This window comes from Falco rusticolus, chromosome 5, assembly GCF_015220075.1.
Source record: "Falco rusticolus isolate bFalRus1 chromosome 5, bFalRus1.pri, whole genome shotgun sequence".
In the NCBI taxonomy this organism is placed as follows: domain Eukaryota; kingdom Metazoa; phylum Chordata; class Aves; order Falconiformes; family Falconidae; genus Falco; species Falco rusticolus.
The window spans coordinates 56,251,357-56,268,107 of NC_051191.1; the positions used below are offsets into that span (position 1 = coordinate 56,251,357).

The following is a 16,751-nucleotide window of genomic DNA, read 5'->3' on the forward strand; positions in this document are numbered from 1 at the left end:
AACAACTGTGATCTGTGCCCACAAACAGTTTTGTCAGCGTAAGTGAGGGCTAACATGCTTTGTCCCAGGCCTAGGTACAGGAACAAGGGTAGAAAGTGTAACTGCAGTTCATTGACAAAAATACCCACATATATCACACAGAAACAAAATCAGAAAGGTGGGCAAAAGGTATACCTAGCTAAAAGTGGGCATTGCAGTACTTCTGCGTTCTCAAATATTTCAGTAAAAGAGAAATACAAAGGAATTTTTTTCTGCATACAGTGGAAAACAAAAATTCTCAATGGCTAATATTACTGTTGCAGTTTGACAAGTTTTTTGGGGTTTGGTTTTTTGTTTGTTTGTTTGTTTGTTTTCTCTCTGGCAGTGCTCTGTTCTCATCAGGGACTCGCCTAAAGTTTTGCTAGCAAAGCTAGTGAAGCTGGCCATGCAGTTAGCTAAATCAAGGATTCGCACCGAGTTACCTAGTCCCTGTTTTTGGGGAAAGGCAAGTGCCATGGGGAAGTGCTGGAGTTACTTATCATGACAGTTCCTTAGTACAGCTCCCTGTGCAGTACCAGCGCAATCGGAGCATCAATGGCAAGGCAGAAATGTGAGACATGGAGGAGGGGGAAGAACATGTCATTACTTCAGCTGCACCGACCACCAGACTAAATACTTCTTGAACTGCCTCCCCAGGAAGTCAGGGTCTTAAATGCCTTTTTGCACTTGGGTTTAGTAAGGTGCTTGACACAGGTTCACCTGATGTTTTTGTAAGCAAGCTGGGACAACTTGAAGCTGCGTATGCAGCTGGTGAGAGAACAGTATTGGAATAAAGCCTTGATGTCAGACTGGGAGTATATGTTGAGCAGGGCTTTTGGATGAGGTGGAGCAGGGGAGGGTCAGTGTCTGTGATACTATTCAGTATTCAGCAATTTGATGTAAGCAGGGGAACAGCGTGCATATTTATTAAGCTTGCGGGTTAGACTAGGAGGAGGACAGGATTGGGATTCAGTATTTGGGGAAACTGAGAAGTACGGGACAAAACCAAATGAAAATGCAGAGTTTCTGTATCTTGGTATGTCTAGTCAGTGGCAAGAATTGAGGATGGAGAATGCTTGCCTAGATAGCAGCTCTGTAGAAGAGGATTGAAGACCTTTCATGGTTTGTGAGCCAAGCACAAGTGAACATGTTATTTCTGTATATTTCATGTATTTTCTGTACACAAAAAAAGCAAACGGGCTGGGACATACAACTGAAAAGTGTTATTTAAAAATCATTTAGCTGCGTAAAAGCTGATAAAGCTTAGGCTGTAATATGGACCCAATTTTGCACACTATACTTCAAGAAAATGCAGATCAAATGGAAGGAGTCCAAAAGAGAGTAAACAAGCAAAGGTCTGGAAAATGTTATCTGTAAGGGAAGGCTGAAATGGCTAACTTTGGTCATTTTATATAACAGAAGACTGTAGGAAAACCAAAGTTTTCAAATGCAAAGAGGAATAGAATAAATTGTTCTTTTTAATGATCGCAGGTAAGGCAGGGAATAATGAGTATAAATTGTAGGAAGGGAAATGCAAGTTAGATGTTCAGAAAGGTGTTTAAATACTAAAGGGCATCTATGCACTGGATAATTTCTCTGCAATAATATTGCGGGTTTTTTATGAGAGTTCTTCCAGAACAGGTTAGACAAATTACTGTAAGGAATGGTTTAGTGTATTTTATCCAGCCTGAGCAGTCAGAAGGCGTTAGGTGATTGCAGTTTCTTCATCCCGATTTTCTATGGTTGTATCTGCTGCATAATGTACATGTGGACATGAATCCTGTGTCAAAGTGCTGTCCCATGCCTACCTGGTTACCACTGCTTCTGCTCCACCAGCTAAGCTGTAGCTCATTTGTGTACAGGGTTAGGATGAGCCAGAATAGCTGATATGGCTGAGAACAGTAGAGCTTTGTCAATATGGGTAATTGTGAGCGGAATGGATAAAGCAACAGTCAGGTGAGCAAGCCAGAAGGTTATGTGGGCAGGAATAGTTTTGCAGGGATCAGTGCGCAGTGGTAGAAGCTGGAAAAGGGGCATATCTGCATTGTGAGCTTACCCAGAGCTTTTCTGCTTCAGAGTTCCTTGTAGGAATTTTTTTTTCCCCTCGTTTGCTATAGTAAAGTTAACAGAGTTGCTCCACAGCCCTGGGCTGTGTAGTCATTTCAAAGCCAAAAAATTGTGCAAGGCTTAGTTAACTTCAAATGGAGTATGATTTTACAATAGATACCCCCTTCTGACATGTCAGCCCCATCCTAGATTGCTGAGGGAAGCAGTGAAGGATTTGTGCCCTCTTGACATTTTCAGAGGTCGAATTTGAAGTCCTCTGTCATGTTGCCAGCCCAAAGAGCTACAACCCAGTGTTTGTTTCCAGAGGACTATTCATGAGAGACTGAAATTGTTCTTTACAAGATTCTTCCTGTAGCAGTTTTGCATTCCTTACTATTTCATGTGTATGTGTTTTGGGGGAGGGTTTTTCTTTTTTCTTTATGTTTTTTCTTTTTTTTTTTTTTCCCGGGGGGAGTCTTTTCTTCTTGCTTTGTTCTTCTGTATGCAAGGATTTTCCTGGACTGCCTGTGACATCAGCTGAACTGCAGTTGACTTTCCTGACCATTTGCTATGGTCAGGGAAATGTCACTTAAAGTTCATGTACTGCCTCTGACTGACTGCAGAGGTAGGCAGGAAGGGGAGAGTCAAGAATTACTGCCATGCCTGCACATTCTGGTGGTAGAGAGCCTTTGAAGACTCAAGATGAGGCCTGCTTTGCTTGTTTCCAGGGTAGATTTTTTAACCAATTTTTATTGCATGGTATCTTTGCCCAAGTGTACCTGAACTTTTATTTCATTTTTCTGTGATATGCATACAGTGAAAGAAATGTGTGTTTAAGTTCAAATACGTGCATACTCACAAGCAGTTCATGCGCCTGAAAAGAGTCTTTGTTTTGTATTGCTTGCTCTTCATTGAAATGTGATGGTCAGGCTGCCCAGGAGGTGATGTCTCAGCTAGCCAGTGAAGCTTTTTGTATTCTTTTTGCAGTTATTGCAATAGTGTATTTCTGCCCTTACTTTGGTTTATCCCAAAGTGCAATCAATGCACTCCCATTTCACAGCTTGCATAACTTTCTCTGGTGGTTTCTCTCCATAACCAGATTGTAAAAAATATCTTTAACTTGAACAGGAACTATTTGTCCCATCATTGTGGGGATTTGTATACTCACTTGCTAAGGTTAGTTTTGAATTATTGTTAATTTATTCCTCACATTATTCTTCATTCACTTCTGTAGTCTGAATCCCATCTGTGATGTCCTGGTGTGTTCAGAAATCCTGGCATATGGACTAAACTCTACTTTTTACCCCACTGATGTGAACCTAAAGGGACTCTATTTCACAGAACGTGTGTCTATCTTAAAACTTTGGCTACTCCATTTTATTCTGTAGGAAAGAGTTTATAAGTCTACACATGCATTAGAAGTAGTTTCTTACCAATTTGCATTTACGCAAGGACTTTTAATTGTCTTTTGAGATTTCATTATGAAGTTACATTTGAGAAATAGTTAATCGTTGGTTTTAAGTGAAAAATAATATGAGTAGACCTAGAGGTAATACATTGGAATTACTAATGGTACAAGTTTAGATTTCTGTCTTCAAAAGACTTGCAACTTATTTTTTAAACTGAAGTTAAAACTTTGCTGTTTAGCTTGATGGCAATTTAGACATTTCACCAGGCAATTTTAAATATGTGTTGCAGAAATATGAAAGAAATTATGTTCCCTTCACCTAGGTCTGAAAACAAGCCACAATATGATTGTTTTACAAAACAAGCTACTTGTTGATTCAGGAAAACCGTGAGGAGCTAGTGACACTTTACCGTTGTCACCCTCTTTCTCCAGTTTTACTGTGAGATGTGAGCTTTGTGTGCTCTAGAGGAGCCAGGCAGAGTGAGAGATTCCTCCAGGGTTAGTAGGGTCCTGGACAGCAGAGGATCAGTTTCTTAGAACATGATCCATTTTGGCTCTGGTTTTATACTGGGCCTGAGGGGGCGAGGAGGCCTGTTACATGGAGAGCTGCTGTTAATTCCTCAAGTCTTGGTTTTCTGTCAACAGACAGACGTACTTTCCTGTCCAAGTGTTTTTGTTCTCATGATAGTTTCTCTTATGTGGAGCAATATGTATGTCCTGTGGACCTGCAGAATTTGCACTCAGCCCTTGCATGTACACAAAACACAGGTGCAGCTTAAGGGAAGAACTTGCAGCTTCCTTTGACATTAAAAGGTAGTAAAGAGGATTTACAGTTCATTAGGAGTGTCCCTCATCCTCCCAGTCATTTCATGTCTCTCCATATTTTCAGTGCCATTCCTTCACTTAAGGGTCCTGGATCTTACCTTATGTTGAAGCTTGTAAAAGGCATTTGTTGGGGGCTTTTTTTACTCATGTTCTTGGAACCAACTGTGTGAACAGTGGTTAGTTCAGCTAGAATTGTACCTGTATTAGGGTCTTCAGCAGCCCACAAAAATTCAGGTCAGTTCCTGTAGCTCCTGTGCTGTCAAATGGAGTATGTCAATTCACATTGCTTTATACCAGCTGGAGATATGGTCCAGTGTGTTGAAAGAAGCAGGAGACAGTTTTTGCTGTGGTGTATTTGTGAACTTAGTTGGCCTGGGCCTGAACGGATATGCAGTGAGAGAACTTCCATCATTCTAATTCATTCTCTAAATGTTTTCCTCTCAACAGCTCTGAAAAGTCCAGCTGCATTTCATGAACAAAGAAGGAGTTTGGAGCGGGCCAGGGTAAGATGCAATATTGTCTTTAATGTTTTGGGGAAGTCAGGAGTAGTATCTGTATCTTATGTTTTGGACATACTGTAGCTGTTAATGAGACGCAGAAGGGAATCATTCATATTCTGGATGTAATGCAGTGCTATGTAGTCAGAGATGTATTGGATGGGGTGTTCTCTAGCTTGTACATGGTGGTGGTTAACCCTCCATTAATTAGTTGTGCCTAAAAAACATTGAATATGGTGCCTGAATTTCCCCTGGTGTCTTCTTTCTGGAAGTCATTGATATTTTTCTTCCCCACTGTCTATATACTTCATGTTTTTATTTTTATGGTGCCTGTTTTGCCCTTAATTGCTGTTACTTTGTTCTGCCTTTGAGAAAAGCATATGGTTTCTCTGTTACCTGCACATGTACTTGTTCATCCAGGACATTAGAAACTGAAAATTTAATAGAGAGGATCCCCCCCAAAATCTTGTAAAACTGAAATCAATCACACAGACTTCTGGCTCTGTAGAAAGAGGAAGCCAGGCATCGCACTTCATGCAGCACCTTTGCTAATAGGGGGTTTCTTGATGATTTCTGTTCCCTTAAAAGGCCTCTGGGGATAGTTTCTTTTTCTGATTAGCCTACAGGGGAATAAACCCTGTTATGACTGCTGGGCTAAGTTTTGTTTTAAAAGTGAAAGCAACATAAGTAGAAAAATAACAGCTGTGATTAAAACCTGTTAGGGAGTGTTAGCACTTTAAACTGTAGAAGGATTGGAACAGGGGACTTTGCATTAAGACCAGTGTCCCAAAGGCTTTTGCTTCTTCCTCCTCTGTTTTCCTGAAATGTTCTTACTAAGTTAATATTTTGGTGTGGGCAACTGAGTAAGTATGCTGCAGTTTTCTGGTTGACTTTAATGTTTGTCTTCTCTGAAGGCCCATCCTGATGGCCAGTCCTTACCAGGGCATTACCCACTGCTCCCAGATTCACATTCCTGGGCTGTGTAAAGGGTAACATGCTCAGCCCAGGCAGGGTCATCTCTGTACATTGCTCTATAGTGCATTCTTCAAAGATAGAGCTAAAAGAAGCTCTGGAAATGAAATGAGTCTTGTCACAGCATTTAGATTCTGTCTGCCAAGGGGACTGCATGGGGTCATTAGCTTAACAAATAATTTATCTTTCAACAAATAAAAGAGTATGCCCAAACCACAAGTCAGCCCTGAATGCCAGCATTATATCTAAGTGTTTGCTGTGACCAGTGGAACCAGTGCATTTATCTTCAATGTAAAAAGAAATGTCTTGAATTTCACCCTGACACAAGTTAGTGCTGCTGCAGAAAAGGAGAAAAGAGGGCTTCAGCTCTTGAGGAAGTCCTTTCCAGTTTCTGTTCTGTGGGGCAGCAGTGCACAGTTAGGCTGAGGTGATTACAGTAGGAGGTCATTTTTAGAATAAGCTCATTCTCTGGGGCGGGAGATACGCCCCTTCTCTGTTCTGTGTTTATTTAGGTCTTAGTAACAGCTAAAGATGGTTGTTTCTCTTGTTTGTGCTGCCCAAAATTACCTCACTTCTGTGTCTGACCAACTGAAATTGATTCTTGCTTGTCTATTTTTGCTGTAGACAGAGGACTATCTGAAACGGAAAATCCGGTCCCGGCCAGAGAGATCAGAGCTGGTTAGAATGCACATTCTGGAAGGTACGGCAAATGGTATACAGGAAGAGGTCAACAATAAATGTTGTCATGATTACTTATTTAACAGCTTTCTGTTTTGCCTCTGGCTCCCAAGTCTTTCTTTCAGTTGGGAGTGGGCAGAAGATCACGCCTGTTGCATGATTTCATGGGAGGCATTCAACTCTGCTTGTGTGGAGATTCTCAGAAAAATCTGTGATGTGAACTCAAATCGTGCAGTTTTGTGTAGCTGAGCAACAGTGAAATAGAATGGATGTGGATTGCCCTTCTAGTAAGGGAAGACACTGAAAAATATCCAAGAGGGAGTGAGACAGATTTGATCTAGATAGTAAGCACCTCAGTTTCAGAGAGGGATTACTGTGCTGCCACTGAGCACCACATCTCTGGGCACAACTGAAAGGGAAAAGATGAACGAGAATTGGGTGACATCAGTTTGAGAATAGTGAATTTGCCCTATTCTAGAGTCACAAGGGCTACTGTAATTATCTTTATAACTTAAATATACATAACATCTATAATATCTTTATAGTGCATATTTACTGTTATCTGCAAGTATTTTTCTGTACAGTTATCTACTGTTATCTACATTTACCTTTCTGAGTAAAAGTAAAATAATACTGAAGTTCATAGGTTGACCATTGCTGGATTGATGCCATTTTATTTACTTTCCCCCAAACAGAGACCTCAGCTGAACCCTCCTTGCAGGCTAAGCAGCTGAAGCTAAAGAGAGCCAGACTGGCAGATGACCTCAATGAGAAGATAGCGCAGAGGCCAGGTCCCATGGAGCTGGTGGAGAAGAACATCTTGCCTGTGGAATCGAGCCTGAAGGAAGCCATTATCGGTAAGGCCAGAGGAGGATCTGTGCTGGGGGCATTTCCCACAGGTGGCTGTGATTTCCTATCAATTCACCTGCCTGTGTGTGCAATCCCATGGTTGATCTTGTTTTCCTCTCTCAGAATCACAGGCTTTCAGCCCCAAGGATTCTGAGAAGCAGAACTCCCTCTGGCACAGATAATACTACAGAGACATAAAATTGTAGGGAGCACGGCCATTCTAGAGTAACGTGAAAGCAATTGCATACCCTAAAGATTGAAAGAATGTGGAAGATTGCATTCCCTAGATTCTCTCCTTGAAAATCCCTCTCTCAGTGTAACATGTCAGCAACCTTGGTCAGGGAGAACCCACTGCCTTACTCAGAGCAGGGTAGAGAGACAGAATGTAAACAGGTGTGATGAAACAAAAACTGTCTGTGAACTTAAGGATCCCTGAATCCTTCAGAGGATTCAGCCCCTTTAAAAATAAACCAGAACAGATGTAAATCATGCCAGTGCCATTCCAAGGGCTGAAAGGAATGCTGAGGAATAGCCTTCCCACTGCCTCAGCAGTACTGTTTCTCTGTCCCCCCAGACTGAGCAGTCTGTGTCTGTCTGTGGTTATTCATCCCCTCAAACATGCACAGCTACTTTAAAGACAAATGGGACACAACTGTGAGCGAGACAGAATACTTCTCATGAAAAAGGAAAAGGACGGTGTTCTGGGAGAGCCTGGCTTCATGATTTCCCAAGAATTGGTTGAGGAAGAGAAGGAGTGAACTTGTGAACTGGAGTGTTAGAGATGTGGCTTCCTTCTGACTGAGCCAAGTACATCTCTGGATTTCTGTTGCTTTTATGTTAGGTGCGAATGATAGTGTTTTCCTGCCTACCAGGATTAATTTGAGATAATGTAATCTAAAAAAATTAGTACATTACAAATGCACGCTTACGTGAATTTATCTACTGGACATGTAGATAGACAGCAATACTAATAGCAGTCAGGGCTGCCTCTTAATTCATAGTCCTTGTTGCTTGTGGGACTGGAGAACAGTTTGGGATTCTTATCCTGAAGAAGGATTCTACCTTCCACCACAAAGGATGGACACCAAAGAAACCATAGCTCAACCTTACACTGTCTAACCTCCTTCTTCTTTGGTGCCAGATAATCAAATAAGTCATGCCGCAGAGCTGGGTTTGGGCAGAGTTAAGTAGCTTTTCTAACAGTTCCTGATCTTGTCTGCCTAAGAAGCAAGGAAAATGGTTCACTCCAGTCTGCATCATTTTATTCTACTGACAGCACAGACGAATGTAAACACTTAAAACTGATTGATATAGGCTCTGTTCTCTCGTTTTCAGTTGGTGCTTTAAGCACAACTCAAACACGACTCTCTCCGTGCCTTCATTATCTTTGTGAAACATTTAGTGTCAAGTGAAATAATTTCTTATTCTGTGTTAAAGACCGCAGTTGATGTTTGTGTTTTTAGTTGGACAGGTGAACTACCCAAAGGTTGCAGACAATTCCTCCTTTGATGAGGACAGCAGTGACGCCCTCTCCCCAGAACAGCCAGCCAGCCATGAGTCCCAGGGGTCTGTCCCATCGCCGATGGACTCCCGGATTTGTGATCCTCTCCCTAGCACCACTGGCACATCACTAGCTCAGGTGAGAACGCGGTGGCCTCCTGCAGTGCCCTGGAGCTTCACAGCTACTGCTGATTTGTGGCAGAGGATCCTAAAAAATGAGACCGAGGGATCTTTAAAAGGTATAGTCTGTGAGATTTCACAAGAGGTCCTGGCTTTGTGTGGTATTGGTGAAGTCCGGTGGTTATTCAGAAGCCCCTGTGGTGGTGCCCTGCGGGGAAGGGGGGTGATCATTACTAGGTGATACAGTCCTTGTGTGACTGATTCTGGCAGGCAAAGCTGGGAGATACAGGTGTGGAATACTGATTCCTTTTCTGTCCTAAGAAGTTGTGCTGCTTCTCAGGGACGACTGAAGTAGTGGGTTAAAGGAATCTGATTAATGACTTGTAACCTGTGCTGCTTTCCTGTAAGTGGACACTTCCAGGATTCTCTTAAACTGTTTTCTTTCTTGAATGTGTGTATTCATTATGCCTTTTTCTGTCTCTGCAGGGTACATCCCAATTGCAGATTAGTGCAGACTCCAGTGAAACACTTTTCCTACCTGAACAGCCACCCCCACCTCTGCCACCTCCACCTCTTCTGCCCCCTAGTCTTACCAATGGAGTGGCTCTTACTGCTGCCAAGCCCCCACCAACACTCATTAAGGTACTATGTTGGCTGATTTCTTCATTGTTGTAGTCTGCAAGAAGATAAGATGGTTATTCTGAAGGTTTGGAGTTGGAAGTGTTGTGTTAACAAATGCAAAGGAAGGAAAGCTTCTCACTAGTGTTTTCCTCTGACGCTAGCTGTCACGTATTTAATACGTGTTCTGTCCCATGACGTAGTCACCTTCTGTAAAACGGGTCCTGAATGCAAAATGTTTTGAAACAATCAGCATTATCCATAATTAAGAGTCAGTCAGTCTGCACTGGATGAGCAAGTGATCTGGTGTGCTGGGAAAGGTGACCTGCATTATGGTGCAGTGTAAGCTGCTGCAGGTGCTGTGATGATACTGTTGCCTGAGTTAGAGAAGCATGGAAAGACCCTGACAGCAAGTCTGGAGAATTTTGAAATGAAGATCCCAGTGTGTGTTCTGGTTTACATGGGGTGTTATGTTATTTCAGTGTTCCCATTCTTATTTGCTTCCTCCTTTTCTTCTAAATAGCAAAGCCAGCCCAAGTCTGCTAGTGAGAAGTCCCAGCGCAGTAAAAAAGCCAAGGAGTTGAAGCCGAAAGTCAAGAAGCTTAAGTATCATCAGTATATTCCCCCGGACCAAAAACAGGACAAGGGAGCTCCTCCCATGGATTCATCCTATGCCAAAATACTGCAGCAGCAGCAGCTCTTTCTCCAGCTTCAGATCCTCAACCAGCAGCAGCAGCACTACAACTATCAGACCATCCTGCCAGCCCCACCAAAGTATGGGTCCTAAATGGCGACTCCCTCTTAGGAAGCCCTGGCTTTCCCAGTACTGTTACCGGAGACAGTGTGTTCTGTGTGAGAGGTGTGGCGATTGGGTGTAACACGCTCAATCTTGTTAGGTTACAGTGAGCCTCAAAAAGGGCTGGTGTCAGATGAATCAGACAAAATAGGCTGGCAGAGTAAGGGGCATGGGTGTAGTCAAAGGCACTGGTGTGTGTCGATGTCTAGGGTGACACTAGTGACCCAGATGTTTCTGAAAGTACTGTTGGCACTGAGGGCCACCAGTACCTTTCCACCTTGGTTTTGATGCCTGTGTTTTTTATTTTCCCTGCAGGCCTCCAGGAGAGCAGCAGAGTGGTGCCAGTGCCCCTGCTGTACGCAATCTCTCCGCCACAGTCAGCAGCGCATCTTCAGTATCCTCTGGTTCCAGTGGGCTGATGCGACAAAACAGCAATGCTGCGGTGGGCAAGCCTGGCTCTCTCCCTGCCAACCTAGATGAGATGAAGGTAAATGTCCTGTGAGGATGCACAGCCCCTTTGTTGCCATTGTCAGAGGGCAGTACTCAACAACGTTGCTGTCCCAGAGCAGGACTAAGGCAGACCAACAGAAGTTAGTGATAGCAGCTGGTAGCACTACCCTGCAGTCTGTACCTGAGGTGTCGGTTTGTTGGCCTGGAGGAGAATCAGTTTAGTCCTTTGCCCCATGGCTCTGGTAGCTGTTAATAGTTGTTCTGCTTAGAGTGTATGTTCTCTTAATGTTACCCTCTTTTCCCCCCTCCCCGTATCAGGTAGCAGAGCTGAAGCAAGAGCTGAAGTTGAGGGCCTTGCCTGTCTCAGGCACAAAGACAGACCTAATCGAGCGTCTCAGAGCTTACCAAGAGCAGAACGGTACAGCTGGCCAAACAACCCCCACTCCCAAGCCCAGCACAGCAGCCATCCTCCCAAAAGCTGCCGAAGTGGTGGTGGCCTTCCCAGCTGCCAGGCTGAGCACAGGGCCAGCCCTGGTCACCACCGGCATTGCACCAGCAGAGGTAGTTGTGGCCGCAGTCACCAGTGGCGGTGTGATGAAGTTTGGCAGCACAGGCTCGACTCCTCCTGTTTCTCCAACTCCTTCTGAGCGCTCACAAATGAGCACAGGAGATGAGAACTCAGCCACCGGAGACACCTTTGGAGAGATGGTGACTTCACCCCTAACCCAGCTCACCTTGCAGGCATCTCCAGTGCAGTTCCTGGTGAAGGAAGAAAGTTCCAAGTCTGCTTCCTGCAGTGTAAATGCAGCACCCAGGTCAGAGCGGTGTAGCACTGGTAACAGCAGAGATGCAGAAGTTAGGGACAAAGACCAGATGCTGCAGGAAAAGGACAAGCAGATTGAGGAACTCACCCGCATGCTGAAGCAGAAGCAGCAGCTGGTTGAGATGCTTAGACTACAGCTAGAGCAGGAGAAGCGCTCTCAGCAGTCACTACCGGCCCCAGCGGCTGCGGGAGAAGGAACAGCCCTTGCCTCCAACCCGGTAGCATTTGGCACCCAGGTCAAGAGTGAAAACAGTTTCCTGAGTTGCCAATCTGCAAAGCAATCCAGTGGCCAAACAGACCAATTCAGCCCTGCACCAACCGCTAGCCAAATGGACACTTCGAATCCAAGCCCAGTGCCAAAGAAAGCTGTGATGGTGAAGCAGGAGGCGCCAGCCGGGGAAGCAGAGCTGCCGTGCCGGTCCCACAGCCCGCGGCTTTTCCTTGGCCAGCAAGGGAGAGCCCTGAACGACCTCATCAAGGGCACCCCTCCCCCCACCCTCATCACTGACTCCACAGGGACCCACATCGTCCTCACTGTGACCAAGCAGAGCGCTGAGAGGCAGGGCCTCTCGCCCCATGGGAAGGCCGGGAGTAGCTGCCCAGCCTTGCAGGTAGGCAAGGGTTAGAGCACGTTCCTGCTGTAGGCACTTGGGTTCCTCTCTCCCTCTTCCTGCTCCCGTGGCTCAGGTTACCACAGAAAGGCTTAATGCAGTGGAAATTCAATGCAGTAAATGCTAAAACGGCTGAGTTGCTTGCTGTGGTGGCTGGTGGATCATGGCTTTGTAAAACAGAGCAGTGTAAGCAGATCTTCAGCAAAAAGACCGGAATTTGAAAATGATGGACTGTGTACAGCAATGCACGACTGACTGTGTGCATCACAAGCTGTTCAGCGTTCTTCCAAACACATGGTTCTGCCTTTTGTCAGGCAGGATCTCGGGCTTGGAGGACAAGGGTTTGCTGCCACATTTCACTAATTTTTGAAAGAATGACTATACCTGTGGTAGTGAAAAAAGCAGACTATTTTTCACCTCTTGTCCTTTACTGGAGAGATCATAGTCAGAGTGGTGGATAGGTCACCTTATCTACCGAGAGCTGAAATCAGACCCTGGGAGCAGACAGTTTGATTTTTGGCTGCTCGTTGTTTTAATGCATGTCAGTATTTTAGCGTTAATGGAATGGAGCCTTTCGTCAGAGATGATCTACTATTCCCCTGTTGGCATGAGCTCAGCACTTAACAGAAGTGTTCTGAGTGTTTCTTCCAGGAAGGGATAAATATGCCCAGGTTTTATGGCATAAGTCAAACCCCAGCATCTTCCATGGCGTCAAGGAAGATTTTCATTCTCTGCTGCTGCATTTCTTGCACGTCCTGCAGAGCAAGTGGCGGTGTCTACCATTAGACACAGGCACTGAGCAGACTGCATTTGCTGTGTAGCAAGTGAGATGCTAGGCAGTTGTCTAAATATCAGCAACCAGTGTCACCCTTGATAGCCCAGGGTATGTGTCTCACCTGAACTCCAGCCGCTGCTCCAGAAAGGCACAGGTCCTGTGTCAGGTCTGCCAGCTCTCAAGGGGTGTCATGGATAGCCCAGGGATTTAGACTGTTACTGCCTCCTCTTTTAGGACTCTGGATCCCACCCCAGTCTGATTTCTCTGCTTAGAGAAACAGAGCAATTGACTGAATTTCCTAAAGAGTGGGGGAAAACAAACTTTATAAAAACCTTTAAGAAATACAAGCCTTGCTCCATGTTGTGTCTGGGGAATAACTTATCACGGATACTCTTTACTTTCCAGAGAGTACAATCATCACCCACTAAAACTTCCAGCCAACCACCATGTCAGCTACCTGCAAGCACCCCTCAGCAGCCCACGCAGCAGCAGAAGCAGCAGCCCACACAGCAGCAGAAGCAGCCCGTGAAGCAGCAGCAGCCCAGAGGACTAAACCAATCTGTCAGAAAGGTAGCTCACTGTCTATTCGCTTTTATTCCTTGTCTTTCTTTTGCCTGCTGCTGGGGTTTGTAGCAGCAGCGGGAAGGGGACACACACTGGCCAGAGACCATCATCACAGCAAGTGAGATCTCAGCAGCTTCTACCAGAGCTTGCAGCTGCATGGAGTGTTTCGTTTTCAGCTTGAATGTGGCAGCAGAAGGGGTGCCTCTCCATTCTCCTGCCTCCTGCTGAACTAGCTGCAATGGAGAGCCCATCGGACGTGAGGTTTCAGGAACACTAAGTTTCCATGAGATCTTGTCCCCTGGACGTGCTTGGAAGTGACGTTTAGGTTTTACAGCAAAGAGTTCTGGGCTAAACCCTGACAGTTTAGTAGCCTTCCGCCCTTTGGTTCCACATCTGGGCGCAATACCAGCTGGTGTTTTAAACAAGGATTGTCCATCAATTAAAAATGATGAGAGGTCAGAGTGGGCAGCCTTGGTTTACAGTGGTGCCCCTGATTCTTGGAGGAGCGCTGCTGAACTGAAAAGGTGGTTACTGCATGGAGAGGGAGTGATGTGGGCACTATGTCTGCTACGAAGGTGGCGTAGGAGCTCTGAGAGGGGCAAAAGGATGTGACCTTCTGCTCTCTGGTGCTGATGAACATGCTGTGATTTCCATTCCCGTGCCTTGAGCATACCTGTGAATCATCTCTTTGTGAGGTGCAGTGCTCATTCAGGAAAGAGAGCACCTCTGGCTTTACCCCTTCTCCGGGTGATGGCTGTAAAGAGGCTCTGCTGTGCATCTCCTCCCTTTCTAGCCCAGTTAGCTTACTGACATGTGGATTAGATAACATGTAGATAACATAAAGGTAAGATACAAAAAGATTATGAAGTGGTTTTAGAGCTTGGAGGGTCAATTCTGAGTCAGATCCTGGAAAGGACGTGTAGATAGGAGTAACTTCTAGTGTGGTCAGAGTGGGATATCCACTTTGCAAAAAGGGTCAGTGCCTTGGTTTGCCTTGAGACCTTTGAGGAAATGCAGAAGGTAAATGAAGGCACCTTCTCCCTCTGACTCCCTTAGCTCGTGTGCTGTGGAGGCATCTGTAGTGACTTTCCTAATCCTTTTGCCTCCTTGTAGGGTCAGAAGCCAGGTCTGCAGGTGGTCGTGGGGCAGTTGCCCCCCACCATATTATCTTTCTCAGCACCTTCAAACCTGCAGCCCTTCTTCCCCAATGGTTTCCACAAGTGGTCCCTGAAAATTGGTGCTTCTGGCAAAGCCAGCTCACCCAGTGTGTCAGAAAAGGTACCCCCCCCGCCCATCCCAGTGGCGTGTGCCACAACACCAGTTTCCAGTCCCTCTCAGGAAGAGAGTGGACCCCAGAGCAGTTTTGCTGGCCAGGGCTTGGGGTTCCTCAGTGTGACCTGCAGGTCACAGAACAGATGAACAGCTTTCTGGGGAAAACATGATGGGTTAGAGCATCAACATGTACAAACGTTGAAACTGGCATTCAGTTACTGCCCAGGGATCAGTGTCCAGGGGAGCAAGATTCAGTGTGGATCATGTGTAACTGCTGTAGAGGCAAAGACCTGATCCATGTTTTAATTTTCTTATGGGCAGTTGTGTGCTGACTCATCTGGTAAAGCTGAGTCATGAGCACCACTTCCTGCAGCACTTGGGGTTTCCTTTGGAGGTCCCTGGTGCTGCTGAGGGCTCTGGTGTTCTCTGCCCACCATCAGGCTGCAAAACTTGCTGCTAGTGAAGCTTGATTATGTCCCCAGGACAGGTACTGCAGAAGGAGGTGGGTAAAAGATACGTTCTGCATATACTGCAGTAGGCTGAACATAACAAGGAAAGTGCCCTCTCGGAAGTGCTGGAGGAATCCTCCACTGGGACATATGAGGCTCTCCCCATCCAGGAACAGCCAGGTGGTGGTTTGTGGCATGGTTTTAGCGTTAGAAAAATCAGCAGATTTCCTTCTGTGAGTTAGAGGGGAAATCTGTTTTCCCCTCTTGCAGCCGGGGCATAGTGCACAGAGTACACGGAAGGGGCCAGGCTGCTGGGAGCAGAGCAGTGGAGACCTCTGTGCAGCACTCGCCATGAAAGGGCGGTGATGGTCTCTCAGAGCAGCTGTGAGACAGGAGCTGATGTGACTTGTGACTTCCCCCTGATCACCCCTTCTGCTTTCATTCTAAACAGCCCTCATCACAGCCCGGCTCTCCTGCTGCCCCTTCCCCATCTCAGATGGACCTGGAGCAGCAACAGCACACATCGCTTTTTGGAACTCCTCCACCTCCTCTTCCTGTTCCCTCAGTCCCAATGAAAGAGCCACCAGGCTATGAAGAGGCCGTGAAGCAACAGCCAAAGGCCCAGGTGAGAGCAGTTCTCCCTGATTTCCTTGGAGAGCAGGCGAAAAGTTGCCATTGTAAATCTGCTTAAATTCCTGATCTGGGCCAGTAATAGAGAGTGGAGCCACAACTGCACCTTCCTAACTGAATTCCCTCTGGAGGGTTTGGGGCAGACCCTAAATCATAGGTAGAGATCCCAAGTCACTTGCTGCCGGCTGAGTGTTAGTACAGCGGTACCTTCCCATCCAGTAACAGCCTGGGGTTATGGAGGATTCTGGTGCCAGGCCTCTGTGCGCTCGTTCTTGCTAGATAACAGCCCCATCCCTGGGACGACGGAGGAGAGCCGGCAGCCAAGGGTGTTGCTGCGGGTGGAAGCTTCCCTGGTAAATAGGAAGCTAATCCTGCGCTTGCTTTCCCCAGGAGAACGGCTGTTCCAGCCAGCAGATGGATGACCTGTTCGACATTCTCATCGAAAGTGGAGGTAAGGAGTCAAACCCAGCATTTCCCAGTCTTTGGGTTTGAGCCTGGGGCTCATAAAGCACTGGGGGGAGAGAGTCTGGCGTGGCCCAGGTCTTTGATCTGTGTCCCTGTCAGCGCCTCGAGCACTGGCAGTACTCGTCAAGGCACTGAGGGAGTTGTCAGTCAGGCATTAGTGTGGTGGTCCTGCTGCATCAGATCTGGGCACATTTCTTCTGCGATACTGCACAGAGCTTGAATTCCCCGAGGTGGGCTGAAAACTCCCCGTAGCAAGCCAAGCGTGGGTACAGGATGAGTTTCCTTCTCCCAGGTGGTGGTCAGTGGTGGCTCAGTCTGGGAGGTCCCCTTTGCCCTAGCGGGTGGCAGGAATCCTTTGGTGTTTCGCCAAACTTTTCCTCACCCT

General features: G+C 46.1%; 1 protein-coding gene across 1 annotated transcript in view; it reads left to right on the forward strand.

Annotated features, from left to right (window-relative positions):
* Positions 1 to 16,751, forward strand: part of MRTFA (myocardin related transcription factor A) — a 50,342-nt gene that overhangs the window by 29,529 nt on the left and 4,062 nt on the right. The window contains exons 3-13 of the mRNA XM_037389288.1: positions 4,745 to 4,800; positions 6,391 to 6,466; positions 7,140 to 7,301; positions 8,757 to 8,932; positions 9,400 to 9,555; positions 10,055 to 10,305; positions 10,643 to 10,814; positions 11,096 to 12,211; positions 13,392 to 13,556; positions 15,723 to 15,896; positions 16,292 to 16,352. Coding sequence (XP_037245185.1) covers positions 4,745 to 4,800; positions 6,391 to 6,466; positions 7,140 to 7,301; positions 8,757 to 8,932; positions 9,400 to 9,555; positions 10,055 to 10,305; positions 10,643 to 10,814; positions 11,096 to 12,211; positions 13,392 to 13,556; positions 15,723 to 15,896; positions 16,292 to 16,352 — 2,565 coding nt within the window. The remainder of the gene's footprint in view (positions 1 to 4,744; positions 4,801 to 6,390; positions 6,467 to 7,139; positions 7,302 to 8,756; positions 8,933 to 9,399; positions 9,556 to 10,054; positions 10,306 to 10,642; positions 10,815 to 11,095; positions 12,212 to 13,391; positions 13,557 to 15,722; positions 15,897 to 16,291; positions 16,353 to 16,751) is intronic.